Source organism: Dama dama, chromosome 12, assembly GCF_033118175.1.
Source record: "Dama dama isolate Ldn47 chromosome 12, ASM3311817v1, whole genome shotgun sequence".
Taxonomy (NCBI): domain Eukaryota; kingdom Metazoa; phylum Chordata; class Mammalia; order Artiodactyla; family Cervidae; genus Dama; species Dama dama.
Genome location: NC_083692.1, coordinates 1,838,407 through 1,859,451, shown reverse-complemented (window position 1 = coordinate 1,859,451; position 21,045 = coordinate 1,838,407). Strand labels below are relative to the sequence as shown.

Genomic DNA, 21,045 nt, shown 5'->3' with positions numbered 1-21,045 from the left:
GACTATTTCTGTTTTGAATCCCTGTGTGGACATTTGTTTAAGTTAAACCTGGGTGAATAAGATTGATATTGTTGGATTATATGATAGATACATATAATGTAACATTATTGAGATATGATTCACATGGCCTAAAACTCACCCTTTTAAGGTATAGATTCAGTAGCCTTTAATATATGCAGAGTTATGCAGTGATTACCACAGTTAATTTTAAACCATTTATATCCTCCCCTAAAGAAACTCTGCACCCTTTGCCACTTGTCAGCTCTCCCTTCAAGCTCAAATTTTCTCCGCATTTGTTGGGAGTGATTTTTTACAGTTTGTCTCGTGAATTCGTTAGTAGTCAAGTGGTTCTTAAACTTTTTGAACTTAGGATCCTTTACCATCTTATAAATTACTGGAAACCCTAAAGAACTGTTTGTTTATGGGGGTAATATCTGTCAATATATCTCACTAGATACTAACTGAGGAATTTTGAAAATACCAAAATTCTAATTCTAAACCTATTACATGTTGGTACAATTAATATTTTAACTATTTTCTAAAGACAAAAAGGAAATTAGTGGGAAACAGGACATTATTTACAGTTTTATAAACCTCTTTTTCTTTTAATATTTTCTATGTAAGTTTATTTTTGGCTGTGCTGGCTCTTCATTGCTGTGCAGAGGCTTTCTCTGGGTGCGACAGGCGGGGGCACCCTCTAGCTGTGTGCGGGGCTCTCAGCGCGGTGGCCTCTCGGTGAGGAGCACAAGCTCTAGGCTCGGCGGCTTCAGTAGTTGCAGCTTGTGGGCTCTAGGGCTTGGGCTCATCGCCTGTGGCGCTTTGCAGCCAGGGATCAAACTGGTGTCCCTTGTATTGCAAGGCAGGCTTCATAAAACGCTGGGCCACCAAGGAAGCCCTATAGACCTCTTTAACGGTTGCTTCACAGAACGTACTTTGTGGTTATCATTGACACACAAGAAAATTATACATGTATTTAGAAAACGGAAGTGTCTTTTAATATGCTTTTTAGATAATTGCAGATTTTATACCGAAACTTGACAAATGGTGTAATATCTTAAGTTCTTATTCCAATATTGACTTTGAAAGCTCTACAGTGATCTTTTTGTGGGTCTGTCTTGCACTTGGAATGAATCTTTTTACCTACATATGATTTTGTAACATCATGCACTGTTTTTTTGGTTGGGAAAGTAATGGTTCACTTTATTATGTAAATCTTCTACATATGTATCCACACTGACATATTTCATTATTTATTTAATGTTTAGAAATCACATTTCTGAACAGCCCCACTGATCTCAGCAGAACAGTGTTGGGAAACTCGAGTCTTATGAGGCCTTGTCCAGGTCTCCTACTAAAGTCCCAGTTTTTACCCAAATGCTCAAACTTTATTGTTGGCAACAAAATGTATTAGTTTTTCTTGAGTTGCTTTGTTCACTTTTCAGAAAATAATCTACTTCAAGTAAAGATAGTTTTCTATCAGAAAAAGTGATCTACGCTTAATCTTAGCCAAAAGGCTGAGAAGCGATAAAAAAAGTGATCTAATTCAGCTTACAATTCAACAGTCAGTCAGATACTTTTCCTGAAGACAGTTGTGGAAGCACTGTCTTGCTTGCAGCAGAAGCGCTTTGTGTATACTTCCCATCTTATCATACAGAGTTTAACACATATTTAAGGGTTGAGATTTAATTAATTTTACAGCTTCGTCAAGGACATTCTTCTTCTTAAGTATAGCTGACTTTTTTTCCCCATGCAAGTGCATGGCTGTGAAAAATACAATAACTTCGGGTGTTCAGGGTTTGATTTGTGCTAAGGTAGCAGTAATCATAAACCTTTTTTTTTTTTTTTGCATAGTCATCACAAACATTGGCACAAGTTATTCCAGGATAAACTGTGATGCAAAAATTAACTCACTTGTGTTTGTTACCATGCATTCATGGTAAAGAAGATCTTTGATGATTAGTTGATACTAGTATCAGATAAGTACAAGTCACATACCAGTGTTAACTCATTTTCTGTTTTTACAGTTCAGTCTTTGAGTGAGTTACTTTATCACTGGAAAGTGGAAACGTCTGTTTCCTCCCTAATTGCCTGCTAGTCTGTCTGTCTCTGACGCACTGGGTCCCCGTTGCTGCGCACAGGCTCTCTGGCTGTGGCAGGAGGGGCCCGTCTCTCGTGGCTCTTGGGCCTCTCACCGCGCGGCTCCCCTGTTGTGGAGCACAGGCTCTGGCGCTCAGTCCTTGTGGCGGAGGGGCTGGGTTGGCCCACGGCACGCAGGGTCTTCCCGGGTCAGCATCGAACCAGTTTCCTGCATATCACTGGACCGCCAGGAAAGTCTCTGCTTGTTTCTTTTACTGACTTTTATTGAGTAGGTTTTCAGCACTGACTACTGTGTAAGACTTTATAAGTCTCTCATAAATATGTACCTTTTTTCAACCAAAGCAGTATAACAAATTTACTTTCTGAGACACCTCATTGGGTTTTGTAATTTAAGTTTGAAAAGCTATAACTCTTTCGGCTTTTAAAGATCTCATCGTGTACGTTTAAAATATTGTTTCTTTTTTTTAAAACTGAATGATTGTTCTCAAGTGACAGTGCAACTGAATTGGGACTATAATTCTATTTGAATATGTTTTGTTGCATAAGACAGTTTTGCAGCCAAAGGGACACTAACTTTATCTTATTTTCATTTGTAATTTACAGTTGCGTTTAGTTTCCTTGGAGTACATTTCCCCCTTTCATGAGTTATAGAATTCTGTCAGTTTCATCACTAGGAGTATGAAATCACAGATCACCCAGCTCCCTTTTTCAGTCCAATAATCTGTTCCTAATAATAAATTATAAATTTTATTTGAAGAATTACTAAATTCTAAAATAACTTTAGAGTAAATTTTAAAGACCAAATTTAATAATATTGCAAAGCAAAACAACGAGCATACCTTTATTGTATTTCCATAAATATGTAGAGAGAGAGAGAGAGAGAAGAAACTCTGAGACTTCAGAATACTTTATTGGATTATAATGAGGCTGCAGAGATTGTAGCAGGTATCAGTGTTGAAGACAGCTATATATAAAGAACATATTACAACTTTTGAACACAAAGATCTTTTGAATTTACTCATGTTTGCCTTAGTGATTACCATTCCTTATTGCAGATTTAGAATCCCATCTGATTTTATTTCTTTTATGCCTAGATAACTTCTTTTGTTGTTTCTCACCAGCTAAAAATGAATTCTGTGAGCTTTTCTCAGAATGTCTTTAAAGTGAACAATTTTTAAAATATCTCTTAACAGTTTTTACTGTAATGTATATATTCTGAGCCTGTAGCCATTACACATGATCTCTAACCCTCGTTCATCTTGCTACGGTTCTGTGTGTGTTCAGTGTGTTTAATGCTTTCCCCAGTCCTCTGGTTGTTGTCTATAGTCATTTTTTGATAGATGCCACATGAAGCAGACACAGAAACAATATTCTTGAGTTCTGTGCTTTAAAACCAGTTTTACTGCATATGATATCCTTGTCTTACAGTTTCTCTTCTTGATTTTTAGAAGTGTTATTCCATTTTCTTCCAGCATTAAATGCACTGCTTTCAAAGTTTGATGATAGTCTAATTTTCTCTTTTTAAACAAACATTTTTCCTTGTTCTCCAAAGGGCTTTTTTTCTTTAAATTCAGGTAAGTTTAGGGTTTATCTTGTTATTTTTCTAGGTTGATAGTTGTAGTTCAGCAGTATACTCTCAGAGTTCCCTGGCAGTCCAGTAGTTAGGTTAGGACTCTGAGCTTTCCCTGTCGAAAGCCCTGGATTCAGTCCCTGGTGGGAGAACTTTTTAAAGACTGTGAAGCTGAATCGCACAGATCAAAAAAAAAAAACGAGAAGGCCTGTGTACTCTTTGAGTATATAATTTCAGATATTTCATTTGAGGAAAACTTTATGATACTCCTTCTTTCACCATGTTCTTGGCTTTGGTTTCCTGCTCAGGGACTACTGTTTTCTGTCTGTTGGATCTTCCTTAGTATTTGTTACATTTTGATGTCTTAAACTACAACCCCCCCCCCCCCCCCATTTTACCTTCTAATTCTCATAAAGGCACATGTCTATCCTATTTACTAACTTTTATGTCTATCCTAGTCTTTATTTCTAAAATGTTTTTCTCTTTTATTTCTATTTTGTTCTGTCTCTGCATTTGTGAGTTTTTTCTAACTCTGATGTATGTGTCATATCACTTTCTTAATGTTTTTTTTCTTTTTTGAAATAAAGGTATAATTTTAATCTATTCTCTTAATGCACTTTTGGGAGAGTTTGCACCACAGGGCTCTTAGTTTCTTGACCAGGGATCGGCCTCCCACCCCTTGCAGTGGAAACATGCAGTCTTAACCACTGGACAGCCAGGGAAGGTGCTCTTACGCATATTTTTCTGAGATGCTTTCTTTTACTCCTCCCGTGTTTTTTTATGGGCTTCCCGGGTGGCTCAGTGGTAAAGAATGTGCCTGCAAATGCAGGAGACACAGGTTGGATCCCTGGGTTGGGAAGGTCCCTGGAGAAGGAAATGGCAACCCACTACAGTATTCTTGCCTGGGAAATCCCATGGACAGAGGAGTCTGGTGGCTACAATCCACAGAGTTGCAAAAGAGAAGGATGGACTTAGCTACTAAGCAACATTTTATTACAGTGATTTTGTGTGGAATTTGAGATCTACGCTTTCTTTTCTCTCATTCTTATATGAATTTTTCTAAATTTTTAGAAGATTGTATGGTTCAGGGTATCTTGTAATCAATTTTGTTGTTTTTGAATAGTGTTAAAAATAAAGTGATTGCTTTTTCAGTTTTGCTATATGTTTATCTCTGTTTATTTTTGTTTAGTTGATAAGTTGTGTCTGACTCTTTTGCAACCCCATGGACTGTAGCCCACCAGGCTCCTCTGTCCATGGAATTCTCCAGGCAAAAATACTGGAGTGGGTTGCCATTTCCTTTTCCAGGGGCTCTTCCTGACCCAGGGATTGAACCCGAGTCTCTTGCTTAGCAGGTGGATTCTTTACCACTGAGCCATCTAGGAAGGGTTCTTTATCCCTATTCATTGTTTATCTGGAACTTTTCTTTGCTTTTCTGTTGTGCCTTTTTCTACAATGAAATTTTGATTCCATTCCTAGCAGTTTCCACTCATATGCAGCTCTGTTCTATAAGGGAGCTGTAGCTGGTCAGTGTCAAGAGTTCACAGGAGCTAGACAGCTCCCATTTCAGTTGTGGGTTCCTTTGCTATTGGATTGAGCAGCAGCGTCCTCTGTCCTGTTTCATCTGCTGTCATCAGATTGGCCTGCCATGCTCTCCATTGAATACCTACCCTGTTAGCAGTTTGGGGTGGCTTCTCCTGGTCTCATCTGATGGGTCCCATTCTGTGTTGCATTGCTTTGCTTTCTTCAACACTGATAAAGATGATTACTTCAGTATTATGGCTGTTGGTTTGTCCTCATCTATTTGGAGTTTGGGGGGAGAAACCTTGTTTCCTGGTTATGTTATAAATGTGCTGTTGGGTTTTCATTGCTTCTTTAGTTCTCTGTATTTCCTTAGGGATTCAGAGATTTAAGAATGCTGCCTTCCCAAGACTTTCCCTTTAAAAGCATGTCTAAGAGGCAACTTTGAAAAATGCAGATTTCAGAGATGACATTTGTAGGGTTATTAAAATTTTTTTAAATAACCTGTGCAGCAATGTAGAAATCTTATTTTTCCTAGTTCCTCTTCTAAAACTCATACTGTATCCAAAAATGTCCCCAAATTATATACATGATTGTTTAAGAAAGATGAGGATGTGGTGACAAATTTCAGAATTGGAGCTTCATCAGATTAAATGCATTATTCTGAAGAATAGAACATTATTGTCAGTGACTGCAGAAGTTTAACCCTGATGTTAATAGTTTTCTATTTCTCTGTAGAGACATAAGCTAAAGCATCTGAATGTATTCTCAGCTGACACAGTATAGCTGTCTCTGCCACGTGTGTGGTGCCTCCCCACCAAGAGTCAGCTTATATGCTGCTGTTTAGTCGCTCAGTCGTGTCCGGCTCTTTTGTGGCCCCATGGACTGTAGCCCACCAGGCTCCTCTGTCCATGGGATTCCCCAGGCAAGAGTACTGGAGTGAGTTGCCATTTCCTTCTCCAGGGGACCTTCCTGACCCAGGGATGGAACTCTCATCTCCTTCGTTGCAGGTGGATTCTTTACCATTAGCTGCCAGGGATGCCGGTTAGCTTTTATATGTTGATATTGATATGTAGAGATAAATAGGGAAATAGTTTTAATATAACATGAATGGGTTTTGGTTTATATATGATTTTTTTTCTAAACTGGACAAGGGAATCCTGAATAATGGTGGTAGAATTTCATACTCCACACAGTTTCTAATTAAAAGTAGTGACCTGTATCAGGGATTCGCCCTGGGGAGGGGACACCCTGGTCTGCTGTGGACTCCTCTTCTCCTTGGCAGTTTGCATTGCCTTTCGTGTCCATTTTTGCAGTCTTCCTGCCTTAAAGCGCCACTTTTCGGCTCCCATAAACCTTTGTTTCTACTTCTGTTTTTAATACCTTTTATTAAACTCTGAGGTAGCATTTTAGCTGCTCTGAGCTGCTTACCTGGGGTGTCCAGGTCATTTCTGGAAGTCCCCATCATTGGTTTTCTTAGTGCTATGGTCACAGATTTACAGGAGCTTTGGCTGATCTGCCTCCCACGTACCCTTCTCTACCCTCTTGGACCCATTTGTCCCCATAAACCTTGTTATTTTTAGGGTTGCAGAGTGAAAATTTTCCAGGAATGCATGTGTGTATTTACGTTACAGCAGATGTACTAACAGACTTCTTCAAGAAAAGGCTGGAGCTTAGAGTATTAAGTGTGATAAGGCTTTGCAGGATTATTTCTGTTCTTCAGGACTTTATGAAAAGAGCCCCTATAATTTTCTTGTAATGAAGATCCAGTGTTTCAGATTTGAGGCTTCCTGTTCATCATTTTTAAGTGCAGGGGAATAGTAAACAGTTGAGGAATTACATTGTGGATCACTGACAAATTATTTTGTGCTAAGGAGATTGTCTTGGTGAACCTACCTAAAATAAGAGAAACTGGTGAGAAAAGTAAAATTCAGTATTGAATGATATTTGCAATATTATCTTTTTTTGTTTTGATCCAGATAGGGAATTGTGGAATTGTAATTTTGGCTATTTGCAATACCAAAGTTTGTTTCAGAGACAGTAAAATAATATTCAACGTTTAGAAAATGCACAATAGTATATTATTATTTGCTGTGGAAAAGTCTAATCCTTATCAGAAGATTTCAGGTACTTTGATTGAAACAAAAAGAAATTATAGGCCAGTATTACAGTAATGTAAGAAAATTGCTCATGTAGGAGATAACCGGAAGAATTGTACTAATGACAAAAATGGAGGTACAAATGGAAAAAATTCAGGTTATTGCATGGAGTGTACTATTTTAGTCAGTAATACAGATCTTCCTTAATTTATGGTAGGCTTATGTCCTGATAAACCCATTGTGAACTGAAAATGTTGTAAGCTGAAAATGCACTTCATACACTTACCTTCCCTGACATCGTAGCTTATCCTGGCCTACTTTAACATGCTTGGAACACTTTTTAAGTGTTGAATATCTTATTTAACTTACTGAATACTGTACTGAAAGTGAAAATCGCTGTATGGATACAGAATGGCTGTGAGTGATCGTGGTCAAGTGGCTGACCGTAGCCCGGCATCTCACGAGAGTATAGTGCCTGCATGTTGCCGTGTTGCTGGCCTGGGGAAAAACCGAACTTCAAAGCACAGTTTCTACTGAGTATCATGTATTGCTTTCACACTTTGACTTGTAAAAGTCAAAATATCTTTAAGTCAAACCATCATAACTCTGTATTGCAAAATAGTGTAAACTGATAATGTAGATTTGTCCCCCACATAAGGAAGCTAATAGAGAACTTTGTTAAAGAATAGACTCCTTAGTGTTGATTTGGACCTTTTGAGGATTGAGGTTGACATTGATGGATGGCGGGGGACAGGCTCCATTATTTTTATGTCATTTTTGGTTATATGTGATATGCCAGCAGATTCCAGTGGGGTTCACTCATGGAAATGACCCCTGTTCTTTTGAGTGATTGTGAGGTATTTGTGTAGTATAATGACATTAATGAATACTTTAATGACTCTTGTCAGGTTTTTTTCTGTGTTTTCTTCTGTTGTTAGATATTATTTCTCTTTGTTTCTCCATGATATGAAAAAAAGAGAATAAAGCATTTTACAACATATTTTATCTTCTTAAAAATCTGAGAGAAGTGACATATATTGGTTTCAGGCATATAGCCTGACTCAGTATTTTTATATATTGCAAAATGATCACCACAATAAGTCGAATTAATATCTGTCACCATTCTTGGTTACAGAATTTTTTCTTGTGATGAGAACTTTTAAGATTTACTCGTATTGCAATTTTCATGTGTGCAATACAGTATTATAAGGATGGTCACCATGCTGTACATTATGTCACCATGACTTAGAGTATTTTATAACCCTTTGTACCTTTTGATAACACTTATCATCCATTTCATTCATCCCCATCTCCCTGCCTCTGGCAACCACCAGTCTGTCCTCGGTGAGCTTGTGTTTTGTCTTTGTTTCTGGTTTTTAATCCCACATGTAAGTGAGACCATGTGGTGTAAGTCTTTCTCTGTCTGACTCTTCACGTAATGAGACGCCCTCTAGGTTCATCCATGCTGTCACTGGTGACAGGAGTTCATTTTTTATGGCTGAATAATATTCCATTATTTATGCACATGCATATATATTCACTGCATTATTTATAATAGGCAAGATATGGAAACAACCTAAGTGTCCATCAATTGATAATAGATAAAATTGGCTGTTGTAAATAGTGCAGTGAACATATTTTATCGTTTTAAAAGTGTGTAACATGTAGGGAATTCCCTGGTGGCCCAGTGGTTAGGACTTGGCACTTGCATAGCTGTGGCCTAGGTTCAGTCCCTGATTGGGGAACTAAGATCCACTAAGTTGCATAGAGCAGCAAAAAAAGATGTAACCTGTCCAGCAGAATGACTGTTCAATGCATGTTTTTTCCTCTTATATCTTAAGGAAGAGAGAGAAAATCCTTCAAAACGGAGTAGAATTGAACGTGATATAGATAATAATTTGATCACATCAACACCAAGAGCAGGAGAAAAGCCTAACAAACAGATATCTCGAGTAAGACGGAAAAGTCAAGTAAATGGAGGTTTGTTAATGTTTACCTGTTGCTTTATTAGGTGTAAGCAGAGGTCACTTGATATGTTTTTTTCTCTGTTTTAAAAAATCTACTTTGAGCAGTTTCTGCCTTTTTATAATCTTTGTATTAAGTATGAATAGCATGAAGTAAATAGAAATTTACCTTCCTAATATACATCTACTTTGATGAGTTAAAGTGACAGTTAAAGGCAGAGCAACTAGCTTTATACTGTTTGGCAGGAAAATATATATGAAATTTCTTAAAGCAGTAATAATTTTTATTATGAATAATAATACATGTGAATAATATATGTTATTTTATATAATATGAATAACATAATGGACTAATTTTTTGAAATGTGTATAAAGAACTTGTTTCTGGATTATGAAATTTCAAAGCCCAGAGGCAGCTTGCAGCTCTCAGGTCAGTGTTTCTCAAGTAGGGCGTCCGTCTGCCAGTGGACGCTTTCAGTGTCTGGAGACCTTTTGGTTTGCCGCAGCCTGTGGGGGGGTTGCTTCTTGCATCTAGCAGGTTAAGGTCAGGATACTGCTTAAACGTCATGCAGTGCACAGGACATCCCATAACAAAGAATTCTCCAGCCCAAAGCCAGTAGTGTTACTGTTTATAAACCCTCTTCTAGGTCACTACCTCTGAGGGGCTGACAAGCTCCTCAGCATCTAAAAGGAGCAGAACAAGATGGACAAGCAGAGAAAGCTTGACTAGCACTTTAGAGCATGGAGTGCTGCCTTTTAATGAATGTGATTTTAAACACAACAGTAATAATAATTCCTCAATCTCTTTCCTCTTTTTTTTATATGATTTTTTTTTTCCCCTCAACTTCTTTCCTCTTAATGCGGTGATTTATCTCTAGAATTGACCATCAGGGAGAAAAGAGATAAACAAGTTAACAGATCTCTAGCAAAGAAAGAAGAAATGTGGTCAAGTTGTGGAGGGTCAAGGATGATTTATTTAAACATTTCTAGTTTATGTTTTCCCAAAACCCATTAAATTTTTTATTTATAAGAAACTTAGGCGGAAAACTGATTATTCTTCCTAAGTACTCTGAGATGGTGCCGCAGTATCCATAAGTAACATTTGACACTGCTATATGTGTAGTCTTTTTCTGTATGTATAGTCTTCAGTAAAACGGTTTGCCTCTGTTTTTTACCTGTTCTTTGTTAGACATAGAAATAGAGGGTAAATTTTGTGAAGTAAACAGCATCCCAAAATGTAAATAAACCAAGGCAGAATCTTACATTCATGTTTTTCATATGGTAACTTGCTTGCTTTACTTACAAAGAGTTTATTTCATTTTCTTTTAAACAATGTTGAATTTAAGACTTCCAGACTGTATAATTCCAGATATAAATCTGCTTTGTAAAAACTCAATAACTTTAGCATTTATAAAACATTATAAATAAATTTATTATAAAGATCATTTGATTTGCAAGTGACTTACCTCACGATTTCTTTAAACAATAAGGTTTTAAAAATCAATGTTAATCAATTTTCATTATTTTGAGGGAAAAAGTTTCTTAATGGTTTAGAACACATTTGTGAAAGTTATGTTTTCTAGATTGCAACTGTTTTCTTTTGTTTCTTTCTTAGAAGCTGGTAGTTATGAAATGACAAATCAACATGTAAAACAAAATGGAAAATTAGAAGATAACCCTTCCTCTGGCAGTCCTCCAAGGACTACATTGTTGGGGACCATATTTTCTCCTGTCTTCAACTTTTTTTCACCAGCAAATAAAAATGGTAAATATAAATCATTAACCATAATTTGGGTTTAAAAATTGTTTTCCTGGTTTTTTAAAAGGTCTATTTTTTGGGGGGGGCATATTTTTGTTAGCATTTTATGTTTGTTTTCAGCTTCGTTAAAAATATACAGTTTCTAAAATGTACTTTTTTTTTTTTTGTAGTGACTGAAATAAATGTAGGTTATGTTTAATTTTGTGTAAGTTAATGAACTCTGCTTTAACTATCTGAAAAGCTAGATGATAAACTTAGGGCTGGAGGGAAAGTATTATTTTTTGTGTTAGAATGACTTTTGCATCTTTAGAGTGTGTACAGGAGAGAACTGAGAAGCATTTTCTGTATTCTAGAGATCAGTAAAGTAGAATTTGTTGAATATTTTAAGTGAGTTGAGACCAGATTATTTTTTGTAATACAATTTATTTTTATTATCATTTGCTTGGTTTTTTTTTCCCCCATCTCTAAGAATCCTCAGTTTAGACAAACAGTAAAACTACCCTAATTCAAATGAATTTAAGATTTCCATTGTATAATGCCTTTGCAAACAAATGGCCATCTCACCATATTTTTCAAATATTTTCTGATGTCCTGTCTTTTCTGATAATTAGTATCTAATTTCATACATGAAATTATTTGAGGGTAAGAGGTAGTGTCTTTATTTTTGCATCTACCATGTTGTTAGATGTATTATTCGGCTCATGGGAAATAGCCATTAAATACTTGTTGCCTGATTGTTTAAATCCTAATTTGAATTATGTTTCTGGATGGTAAAGCAATTTTTAAAAGGCACAGTGGCACAGTATAAAGTCAAGATGCTGTGTGGGCAGAAAACGCCTCAGCACATGAAAGTGCTGTGAGGCCTTCAGACCAGAGACAGAGCTACAGAACTGCGTTCAGGCGCGTCCCTGGCAGTCCAGCGGTACGATTCCACGCTTCCAAAGCAGAGGACATGGGTTTGATCTCTGGTTGGGAAACTAAAATTCCACATACCTCACAGTGCAGCCGAAAAAAAAACTCACCCCCAAAAAAAGCCTACTTTTAACTTTAACCCAGTATACCTTAGACATTTCTTTTTAAAATTTATTTACGTTTGTATTGTTGCCTATCCTAGCCTGGGCCTAGTGCCTGGGAAATCTGTTAGATTGATTCAAGAGGGATTTCTATGGTGGATGACAGTGGAAAGACAAGGAAGCAAGGACACTGAGGCTGCCGGCTTGAGAGTGGTTTAAATGATACACCATAAAGTCTAACTAGATGAGGTGGGTGGGGGAGAAGCCACTGAGCTGTGTGTTTGGATAAAGGAGACTGGCTTTTATCAGACATGAAGATCACATGTAATAGAAATATATGAGGGAGATGCTAATTAGAAGATTAGGAGGTTGTGGTAGGAGATTGATTGTTTGAATTTTAGGTTTCAGGGGGGAATCGTTTCTCAATGATAGTGTCCAGGCTGTGGCCATGGTAATAACTACTAAAGAGCATAATGAGTGTAGATAGAGCTGAAGAGGGCAAGGCCTTTGAGGTTGGTTATTGGATGAGTCATTGACATCTCCTGTAATAACAACTATATAGGCATTTAATAGACAGTAAACTTGTAGTTAGGTGTTAAATTGCTCTGTGATTAAGAGGATGCTGGCAATAGGTGGTAGGTGACAGCAGAGGGGATAAGGGAAGAATTGTGTAGTCATCGGTCTCAGAGGAGCAGACATTTTACACATTGGGAAAAACCAGTGATCTGGCAGCAGCAATAGAGGTAAATGAATTCTGATTGAGTAACAAGTTATGAGACAATAAACAGCTTTGAGGGAAGGGTAATAGGAAGAGAGAAAATTTTTGAAAGAGGTTAAAGTTAAGGCAGTGGAGGGAGAAAGAATATTCTGTGAGAAAGTTGAGAGTTATTGGAGGTTGATTTTGTTGTTGAAAATGATATTTGGAGGATTCCATAAAGAAAATGGAGAGATGATTTGGAGGATTCCAGAAAGAAATGGAGAGTTGCAGTCAGTCCATAGTGGGAGGAAGTTGGGCAGCAGGTTCATCTCGGTGATGGTTGAATGTAATGAGGAAATTGACTTCTTTGTTAACGAGGTGGAATCTTGTTGAGAATGTTCCTGTATCTTGGAATGAAAAGGTTCTTATGGTTACGGGAACAGTTGACTCATTTTTAGAGAACTATCTCTAGTTTAAAAAATCAGAAGCTGTTTGAGGATAATGGAAAAGTGTGTATATGTGTATTGCCCAACATGTAATATGCACGTAATAAATAATACTTTAATGAAAAGAAGTTCTGTGGTCAGCAATACTGTATTACACTTGACCCTTGAACAACATGGGTTTGAACTGTATAGGTCCACTTATACAAGGATTTTTTCCAATATAAATACTACAGTGGTACACAGTCTGGTTGGTTGAATCTGAGGATTTGGAACTGTGGATCCGGAGGGCTCACTGTAAAATTATTCTCAGATTTCTGATTGCATGGGGTTCAGTGCCTCCAGCCCCTATGTTGTTCAGAAGTCAATAATATATATTGATACTTCAAAGTTGCTAAGAGACTAGATCTTAAATGTTCTCACCACACACAAAAAAAATAATTATGTGGCAGGATAGAGGTTTTAGCTAATGCTCAGTTGGTAATTGTATTTCATTATATAAAGTATTAAATCAGTTAATTATATCTCAATAAAAAATATTTTAAAGTTCTGAATTGACTCATTTAACTATAAATGGGTTTAGATTTCTAAGCTAACACTTTAAGAAGAACTTTGTTCACAGATATGACTCTAGCTTATAATAGTCTTTACTCCTTGCTGTTTGAAATGTCTAGTGAAGACTCACTGAATAATGGTGTCCTCAGCTTTGTTTCTGTTCCAGTTAGTTTTTCTAAATATTGATGAATTTTTATTTTTATTAAATATATGTGACATATAACATTGTGAAAATTCAAGTTGTGGACCATGTTGATCTGATAATTTATATATTGTACTATGATCATCAGCTGATTACACAATCACCCAGCTTAAAACTCAACATTCGAAAAACTAAGATCATGGCATCCAGTCTCCTCACTTCATGGCAAATAGATGGGGAAACAATGCAAACAGTGAGAGACTTTATTTTGGGAGGCTCCCACATCACTGCAGATGATGACTGCAGCCATGAAATTAAAAGACGCTTGCTCCTTGGAAGAAAAGCTGAGACTAACCTTAGCATATTAAAAAGCAGAGACATCACTTTGCTGATAAAGGTCCGTCTGGTCAAGGCTGTGGTTTCTCCAGTGGTCATGTGTGGATGTGAGAGTTGGACCATAAAGCTGAGTGCCAAAGAATTGATGCTTTTGAACTGTGGTGTTGGGGAAGACTCTTTGAGAGTCTGTTGAACTGCAAGGAGATCCAACCAGTCCATCCTAAAGGTAATCAGTCCTGAATCTTCATTGGAAGGACTGATGCTGAAGCTGAAGCGCCAACACTTTGGCCACCTGATGCGAACAGCTGACTCCTTAGGAAAGACTGTGATGCTAGGAAAGACTGAAGGCGGGAGGAGAAGGGGACAACAGAGGATGAGATGGCTGGATGGCATCACCGAGTCTGAGCAAGCTCCGGGAGTTGGTGATGGGCAGGGAGGCCTGGCGCCCTGCGGTCCCTGGGGTCTCAGAGCCAGACAGGGCTGAGCCGCTGGACTGGACTGGGCTGTGCCCAGCGCGGTGGTGATGACGTCGCTGCTGTGCTGTGCGGTGGTTGCTCCAGTGGTTGGGTCAGTCAGCTTCTCTCTCGGCGGGTTTGGTGGTTTCAGGAGTGTTGTCTGTGTTTACTACACTGTGCATTATGTCTCTAAGGCTTCTTTATTACTTGTTTTAAATTTGTTTCTGTCTTTCCTCTCCCATGGTGAGCTGTTAAGTAATGATTGATGTACACTGAATCATAATTTCAGGAACATCGGGATCCGATTCCCCAGGACAGGCTGTGGAAGCTGAGGAGATAGTAAAGCAGCTTGATATGGAACAGGTGGATGAGATCACTACCAGTACTACTACATCAGCTAATGGAGCCGCTTACTCAAATCAAGCAGTTCAAGTGAGGCCATCAATAAATAATGGTTTAGAAGAAGCAGAGGAAACAGTTAATCGTGATATACCACCCCTTACAGGTGAAAAACTTTTTTTTTTCTTATACATTTTCAATAGCTTGTAAAAATGCAGTACTTCATATTTTTTCTTAAATAGGCAGATTAAATGCATACATTTTTCTTCCTTGAAATTAATAAAATTAAAATTGGAATTAAAGCATTTCCTCCCAAATCTAGTCATTTTGAAATTGAATTTTTTAAAGGTTATTTTACCATTTTAGTCACTTAACAATTTAATTATTTGTACCAATCTAACTACATGGAGAAGTTTAACACAGCTAACAATATGCTTACATTTATGAGCATATTTATTATAAATGCATGAGTCTTACATTTTTAAGATCTGAAGTCCCTGTGTAGAGGTATTCTTGTACCTTCAGATTTGTTTCATGTATGGATGACATTCCCAAAGGAGAAACTTCTCTTCTCGGGTCTCTGTATACACAGACTTTGCAGCCTAATCCGGATCCTTTGAAAGGCCTACCATAATTGGTAGGTCTGAGCCAGTTGGAAATATAGAAACATGTGGGGTCAGCATTTATTACCTAACTTAAGAATAATACTGAACTTAACAAGCAGATCAGCATGAATTATGCACATAATTTATTCCTGGGTGGATAAGATTTGTAAATAAACTTACTTTTGACCTGTCATTTAATTCTGATTGCTTTCCCCCGTGTTACAGCCTTGTGAATGATAAGATACAGACTGAAGCCAAGGCTCTTGACTTTGTGTTTGATGTTTTTCTGTTTTTGTGGTTCTTTATATACCTTTGTACTTATTTTTTCTGACAACTATGGCGATGGAGAAGGGATTTCCAAAACTTCAGTGGGGAAAAGTAAGATTTACTCCGTCTCTCATTCATTGTTTGTTCCTCTAACACTTGTACAATTGAACACCTGCTTTTTGTGATGGACACTGTTTACAAAGATGAATTAAGATATGCTCATTGGCCCTGAAGAGTATATGATTTAATAGATGAACAGGTATACACAAAAATTACTATACAGTGTGATGAGTGCTGTTAGAAATAAATGAGCAAAATGTGGAGGTGGCACATTGCAGTTACTCTGGGAGGATCAGGAGAGGAGAACAGTGAAAGTTCTGCTGGTCTTAGAAGATGAGTATGAGTGACAAAAGCATTGCTTTTCCTCAACTTGAGGAAGGTCGTCAAAGAGAACAAGAAGGAAGGAGGCTGGCTCTACCATTTACTTAGCTGTGTGACTTTAGATAACCTAAGCACTCTGAGATGATTTTCTTAGCTTTAAAATGGCAATAATAATTTAGAGCTTTGGAGACTGAGATGAAATGTGAAAAATGCTTTAGCATGAGGTGTTCAAACACTGTGAACACTTCCTCTCCCCCCTTTTCTGGGTGATGAGATCTTGAACCAGTGCAGTGGTAGGAGATATGTGTTTCTTTTTGTCCCCTTGTGCTTATGAACCAGTAACTGGCATAACGTTGTTGGAGATGAACAAAATTCTGCCTTGTATCTGTTGTCATTTATTGAGCATACTCACTGTATTGACTCTGAGAAGGTATTAATACATGAAAATAGTAAAAAAGGTAAGTTTTGTCCTGAAAGACTGTTATCCACCAGTGTTCCATTCCTGGGGCTTCCCTCAGAGCTCAGTCGGTTAAGAATCTGCCTGTGATGCAGGAGACCCAGGTTGATTACTAGGTCGGGAAGATCCCCTGGAGAAGGAAATGACAACCCATTCCAGTAGTCTTGCCTGGAGAATCCCATGGACAGAGGAGCCTAGCAGGCTACAGTTGATGGGGTCGCAAGAGTCAGACACGACTTAGTGACTAAACCACTGCCCTTCCATTCCTGTAGATAGCTCACAGCAGTTTCTCTTGCAGCCCATTGTCTTAGTTCTTTCAGGCTATTGTAATAACAGACTACCATTAGACTAGGTGACATATAAACAACAAATATATCTCATAGATCAGGAATTTAGGAAATCTAAGACCAAAACCCCAACAGGTTCAATGTCTGGTGAAGATCTGCTTTCTGGTTCATAGACAGCTGTCGTCTTGGTGTGTCCTCATATGCCAGAAGCTATGTGAGCTCTTTGGGGTGTCTCTCTTTAAGGCCATTGATCTCATCCATGAGGGTTCCTCTGTCATGACCTAATGACTTCCCAAAGACTCCATCTCCAGACACCATCACTTTGAGGATTAGATTTCAGTACATGAATTTTGGGGAAACACAAACATTCAGTCTCTATCCCACCTTAAACTTTCATCTCTGAGACATTACCTGTTCAGCTTGTAGGTTATCTTTGTCTTCTCATTGGATTTAAGTTGTAAATATTAGAAAATTCTCAACATAATTTCTGAAGCTCTATCAATTGATTGAATTTTAGCTCAAATTTAAAAGGGACTGTGTGTTGTGGAATGTAGAATTTTTTCTTGATTATTTTTAAATTACTTGTAAGTGAGAAGTAAAATAATGAGTCTTATCTAAAGCACTGATTTCTATGTAGAAAATCATTTCTTAATTTTCAAGATCATAGACAACCTTGAGATCCTGTGTACGTCTTTAGGGGTTTGTGGACCTCTTTAAAGATTGTTCATGGATCTTAAGTTGAATGGATCTTAAGATCATGGATCTTAACTTTGAGTCTTTTTTCAGCACACACATACACATATTAATGTTTAATTTTTGGCTATGCCGGTTCTTAGTTGTGGCGCACTGGCTTAGTAGTTGCAAGATGTTAGTTCCCCGACCAGGGATTGAACTTGCATTTCCTACATTGAAAAGCAGATTCTTAACCCCTGCACCACCAGGAAAGTCCCAGCATATATACTGCCTGCCTGTATGTACAGCGTCCTTTGTGAAGTGTTGCTGCTATAAGAGCGCCGTGAAGTTTTTTCTTATACATAAAAACATCATTCAGTTAGAAATGGAAATTTTGTGAAGTGTATTTTCCTAATAATAAGTAGTAAATTTTCTCTTAGTTGTTAGGGATTTAAATTTTGTTAGCCGTGATATAGCTTGCCACTTTCTCTGTAATGGTATTTTTTTCCTTTGGATCCAGAGTTAGATCTGTGTGTTAATAAAGTTACTTTTAAATACTGTTTACAAATTATTTCTGTCTTGTCTTTAACCCAAAAGGCACAGGGCTTCAGGACAATCTTAATAAAAGCAGTAAATATGTATACTCCATGGAAGTGTTGAATAAAAGCAACATTTTGTTTTTCACTTTATTAAATAGCACCAGTAACACCAGATAGTGGATATTCATCAGCCCACGCAGAGGCCACCTATGAAGAAGACTGGGAAGTATTTGACCCGTGAGTTTTTATTTTTTCCCTTTCCCTCTTGGGACAGAAAGAAAGTACATGTGTACAGGGGTGGCTGAATGGTATAATGCAAGAAGCATCTAACCTGTAGGTATTAATACTTCTACTGAGTTACTGAAATACTAATTTTCAGTTTTACTTACATGTTTTATAATTTTGGTTTACGAGGTTAAATATGCATTATTGAATTAAAAACTTAAAGACAGGCCAAGTTTAGTAAGATGTTTTATATTTAGAAAAAATAGAAATGTTGAAATTTTCTTAAAATTTGATTTATAGCTATTATTTCATCAAACATGTTCCACCACTGACAGAAGAACAACTGAATAGGAAACCTGCTCTTCCATTGAAGACAAGAAGCACACCAGAATTCTCCCTGGTTTTAGACTTGGTAAGTATATTGTTTATAGAGTTAGGAAAAATAAAGGAGTTAAATTCTTTTAAAAAAATACTAGCCTGAAATACCTAAAAGAATACAAGAGAGTGAATAGCCTTACACATACATTTACTGTAATAACATGTCTTAGGTGTTCTGAAATGTTTTTATTTTAAGCACTGTCTAATGCCAGGGCCTCCCATTGCCTTGGTATCCAGTACCTTTTGAAAATAAATTAGGCTTCTTTTTTTTCTCTCCCCACCCCATTGCTACTTTGCTATTTAAATTCAGTTATTTTTCCAAGACTCCTATACCTTTTATTTTGTTTTTTAATCTCCCAGTTAATTATAATTTCATGCCTAGATTTCATTCTAGGGAATCCACAGTCATTTTCCCCTGAGGACCTGGGTCTTGATGAGTTAACCTTATGCAAGACCATACTCCTTTTCCTGTTTTTTTTTTTTTTTTTTTTCATATTATCTAATATCAATAACTTTATTAATAGACTATCAAAAGCATGACTTCTTAATGTTGACTAATAAGACCTTTAGTATGCTTTCTTGGTATGATTTTAAATTTATATTTTAGGGTACCAGGAGAGCTTTGAAAACCGAGTATCTCTTACCTTTTCCTAACCAAATTTAATATATAGTCACCATTATTTACATCCGCCAGCAATTTCTTGATATTAGCAAAAATATAATTTATTATGTAATATTGGAAAATATTTTATTATTTAGCTTTTGTTACTTGTAATCTATAATTGGAGATGTAGTTTAGTTTTCATGAATTTTTTTCTCATCTTAGGAAAAGGTTATTCTTTTAAATCTTAACTAGCATGGATAGTTCTGAGAGTTCAGCACCTTAGCCTTTGCCTAGCCAAAGAGATAGAAGCTAGGTATCCAGAAGTCCTAAGTATTTAATGTGTATTAGAGGATTAAGTAGGGAAAAAGAAAGAAAAATATTGAAACTGATTATGAGTAATTAAGGTTTGATATTCAAGTTAGTGGAGAAACTGAAAAAGATTTCGCTAGATTTTTATGTTGGTAGTTGATATCATGATAGCAAGCTTGGCCGAAGATTTTTAAACCAATATGAAGGGTAAAAAGAGAAGGAAAGACAAGAATTGGTGAGCATAAATGAGTAATTTTACAGAAGTATATAAAGAAGAATGATCAAAATTTAGATAGGCTATAGATGAAGAAGTAGTAGAATTCATTATGATTCAATTATAGGAAAGAGAATACCTTTTTAAAAGATACTAAGAGAATATCTTAATTTGTGTACTCTGATATGCTATTAAAAGAAAATGAGGCATATCTAGAATATGTTTTGCTCTTTGCCTCCACCGAGTTTAACTTTAGGTTAAAAGAAACACTGCAGCTAATAAAATGTGGAATCATAAGGTGTGAGCATTTGTATTTCATTTTAATTCATTTTAAGCATAAAGTGTTGTCACTTTCTGCAAATGGAAGCCTTCTTGTTTTTCCTTCAGGATTTGAGAAATACAGATATTTGCACATACCTTCGATGAATGATCCTCACATTCCTTTTCCTCACAATGAGAAAAGAGGGCTTGGTAATCAAAGAAGAGAAGTCTTGATTAACTGCTGATTCAGTTTACAGATAAGGAGCTATATATGAGTAAAAGATATATATTTTAAAATAATTAGATGCTAAACTTCTATTGCCGAATTGTAAAAATAATAATAAGAAAATATATATGTGGTTTAACAGAAAGTGGGCAACTGCAGGACTCAGAACAGTGATTCTCAGACTCGCCCGATCATCCTAACCCCTGAAAGACTTACTGGAGCATAGATGGCTGAGCTCCACTCTCTGCTCCTTGCTGAATTTGAGTTATCAGAAGAGCTGGAGATTTTTCATTTCTCACTGGTGGTTCCCAAATAATGCCCATGCTGCATGCTGTCCTAGTGGCCCCCACCTGAGACTCAATGACTTAGAAAATTCTGTCCCTGATTACTGTGCCATGCATGCACAGTAATGAACTATAAATATAAAATTCATGTATTAAAGGGTGCTTTAATAAATGTTTTTGGTGATCATGAGTACATGTAATTATCATTTGAAATATCTCAGTATCTTAGTTCCTTCACTGTGTGCTTTTTATTTTAAGGACGAAACACTAGTACACTGTAGCTTAAACGAGCTGGAGGACGCGGCACTTACGTTTCCAGTCCTCTTCCAGGACGTCATTTACCAGGTAA

At 37.0% G+C, this 21,045-nt stretch overlaps 1 protein-coding gene across 4 annotated transcripts in view; it reads left to right on the top strand.

Annotated features, from left to right (window-relative positions):
- Positions 1–21,045, top strand: part of CTDSPL2 (CTD small phosphatase like 2) — a 75,218-nt gene that overhangs the window by 33,820 nt on the left and 20,353 nt on the right. For 3 of the 4 annotated variants that reach the window (XR_009695037.1, XM_061156414.1, XM_061156413.1), the window contains exons 3-8: positions 9,126–9,264; positions 10,864–11,013; positions 14,938–15,153; positions 18,354–18,432; positions 18,721–18,832; positions 20,955–21,041. Coding sequence is in view for 3 of the 4 variants with exons in the window: in XM_061156414.1 (XP_061012397.1) it covers positions 9,126–9,264; positions 10,864–11,013; positions 14,938–15,153; positions 18,354–18,432; positions 18,721–18,832; positions 20,955–21,041 (783 nt within the window). In the remaining variant the exon portion in view is untranslated. The remainder of the gene's footprint in view (positions 1–9,125; positions 9,265–10,863; positions 11,014–14,937; positions 15,154–18,353; positions 18,433–18,720; positions 18,833–20,954; positions 21,042–21,045) is intronic. The other variant, XM_061156415.1, reaches the window with a different exon arrangement.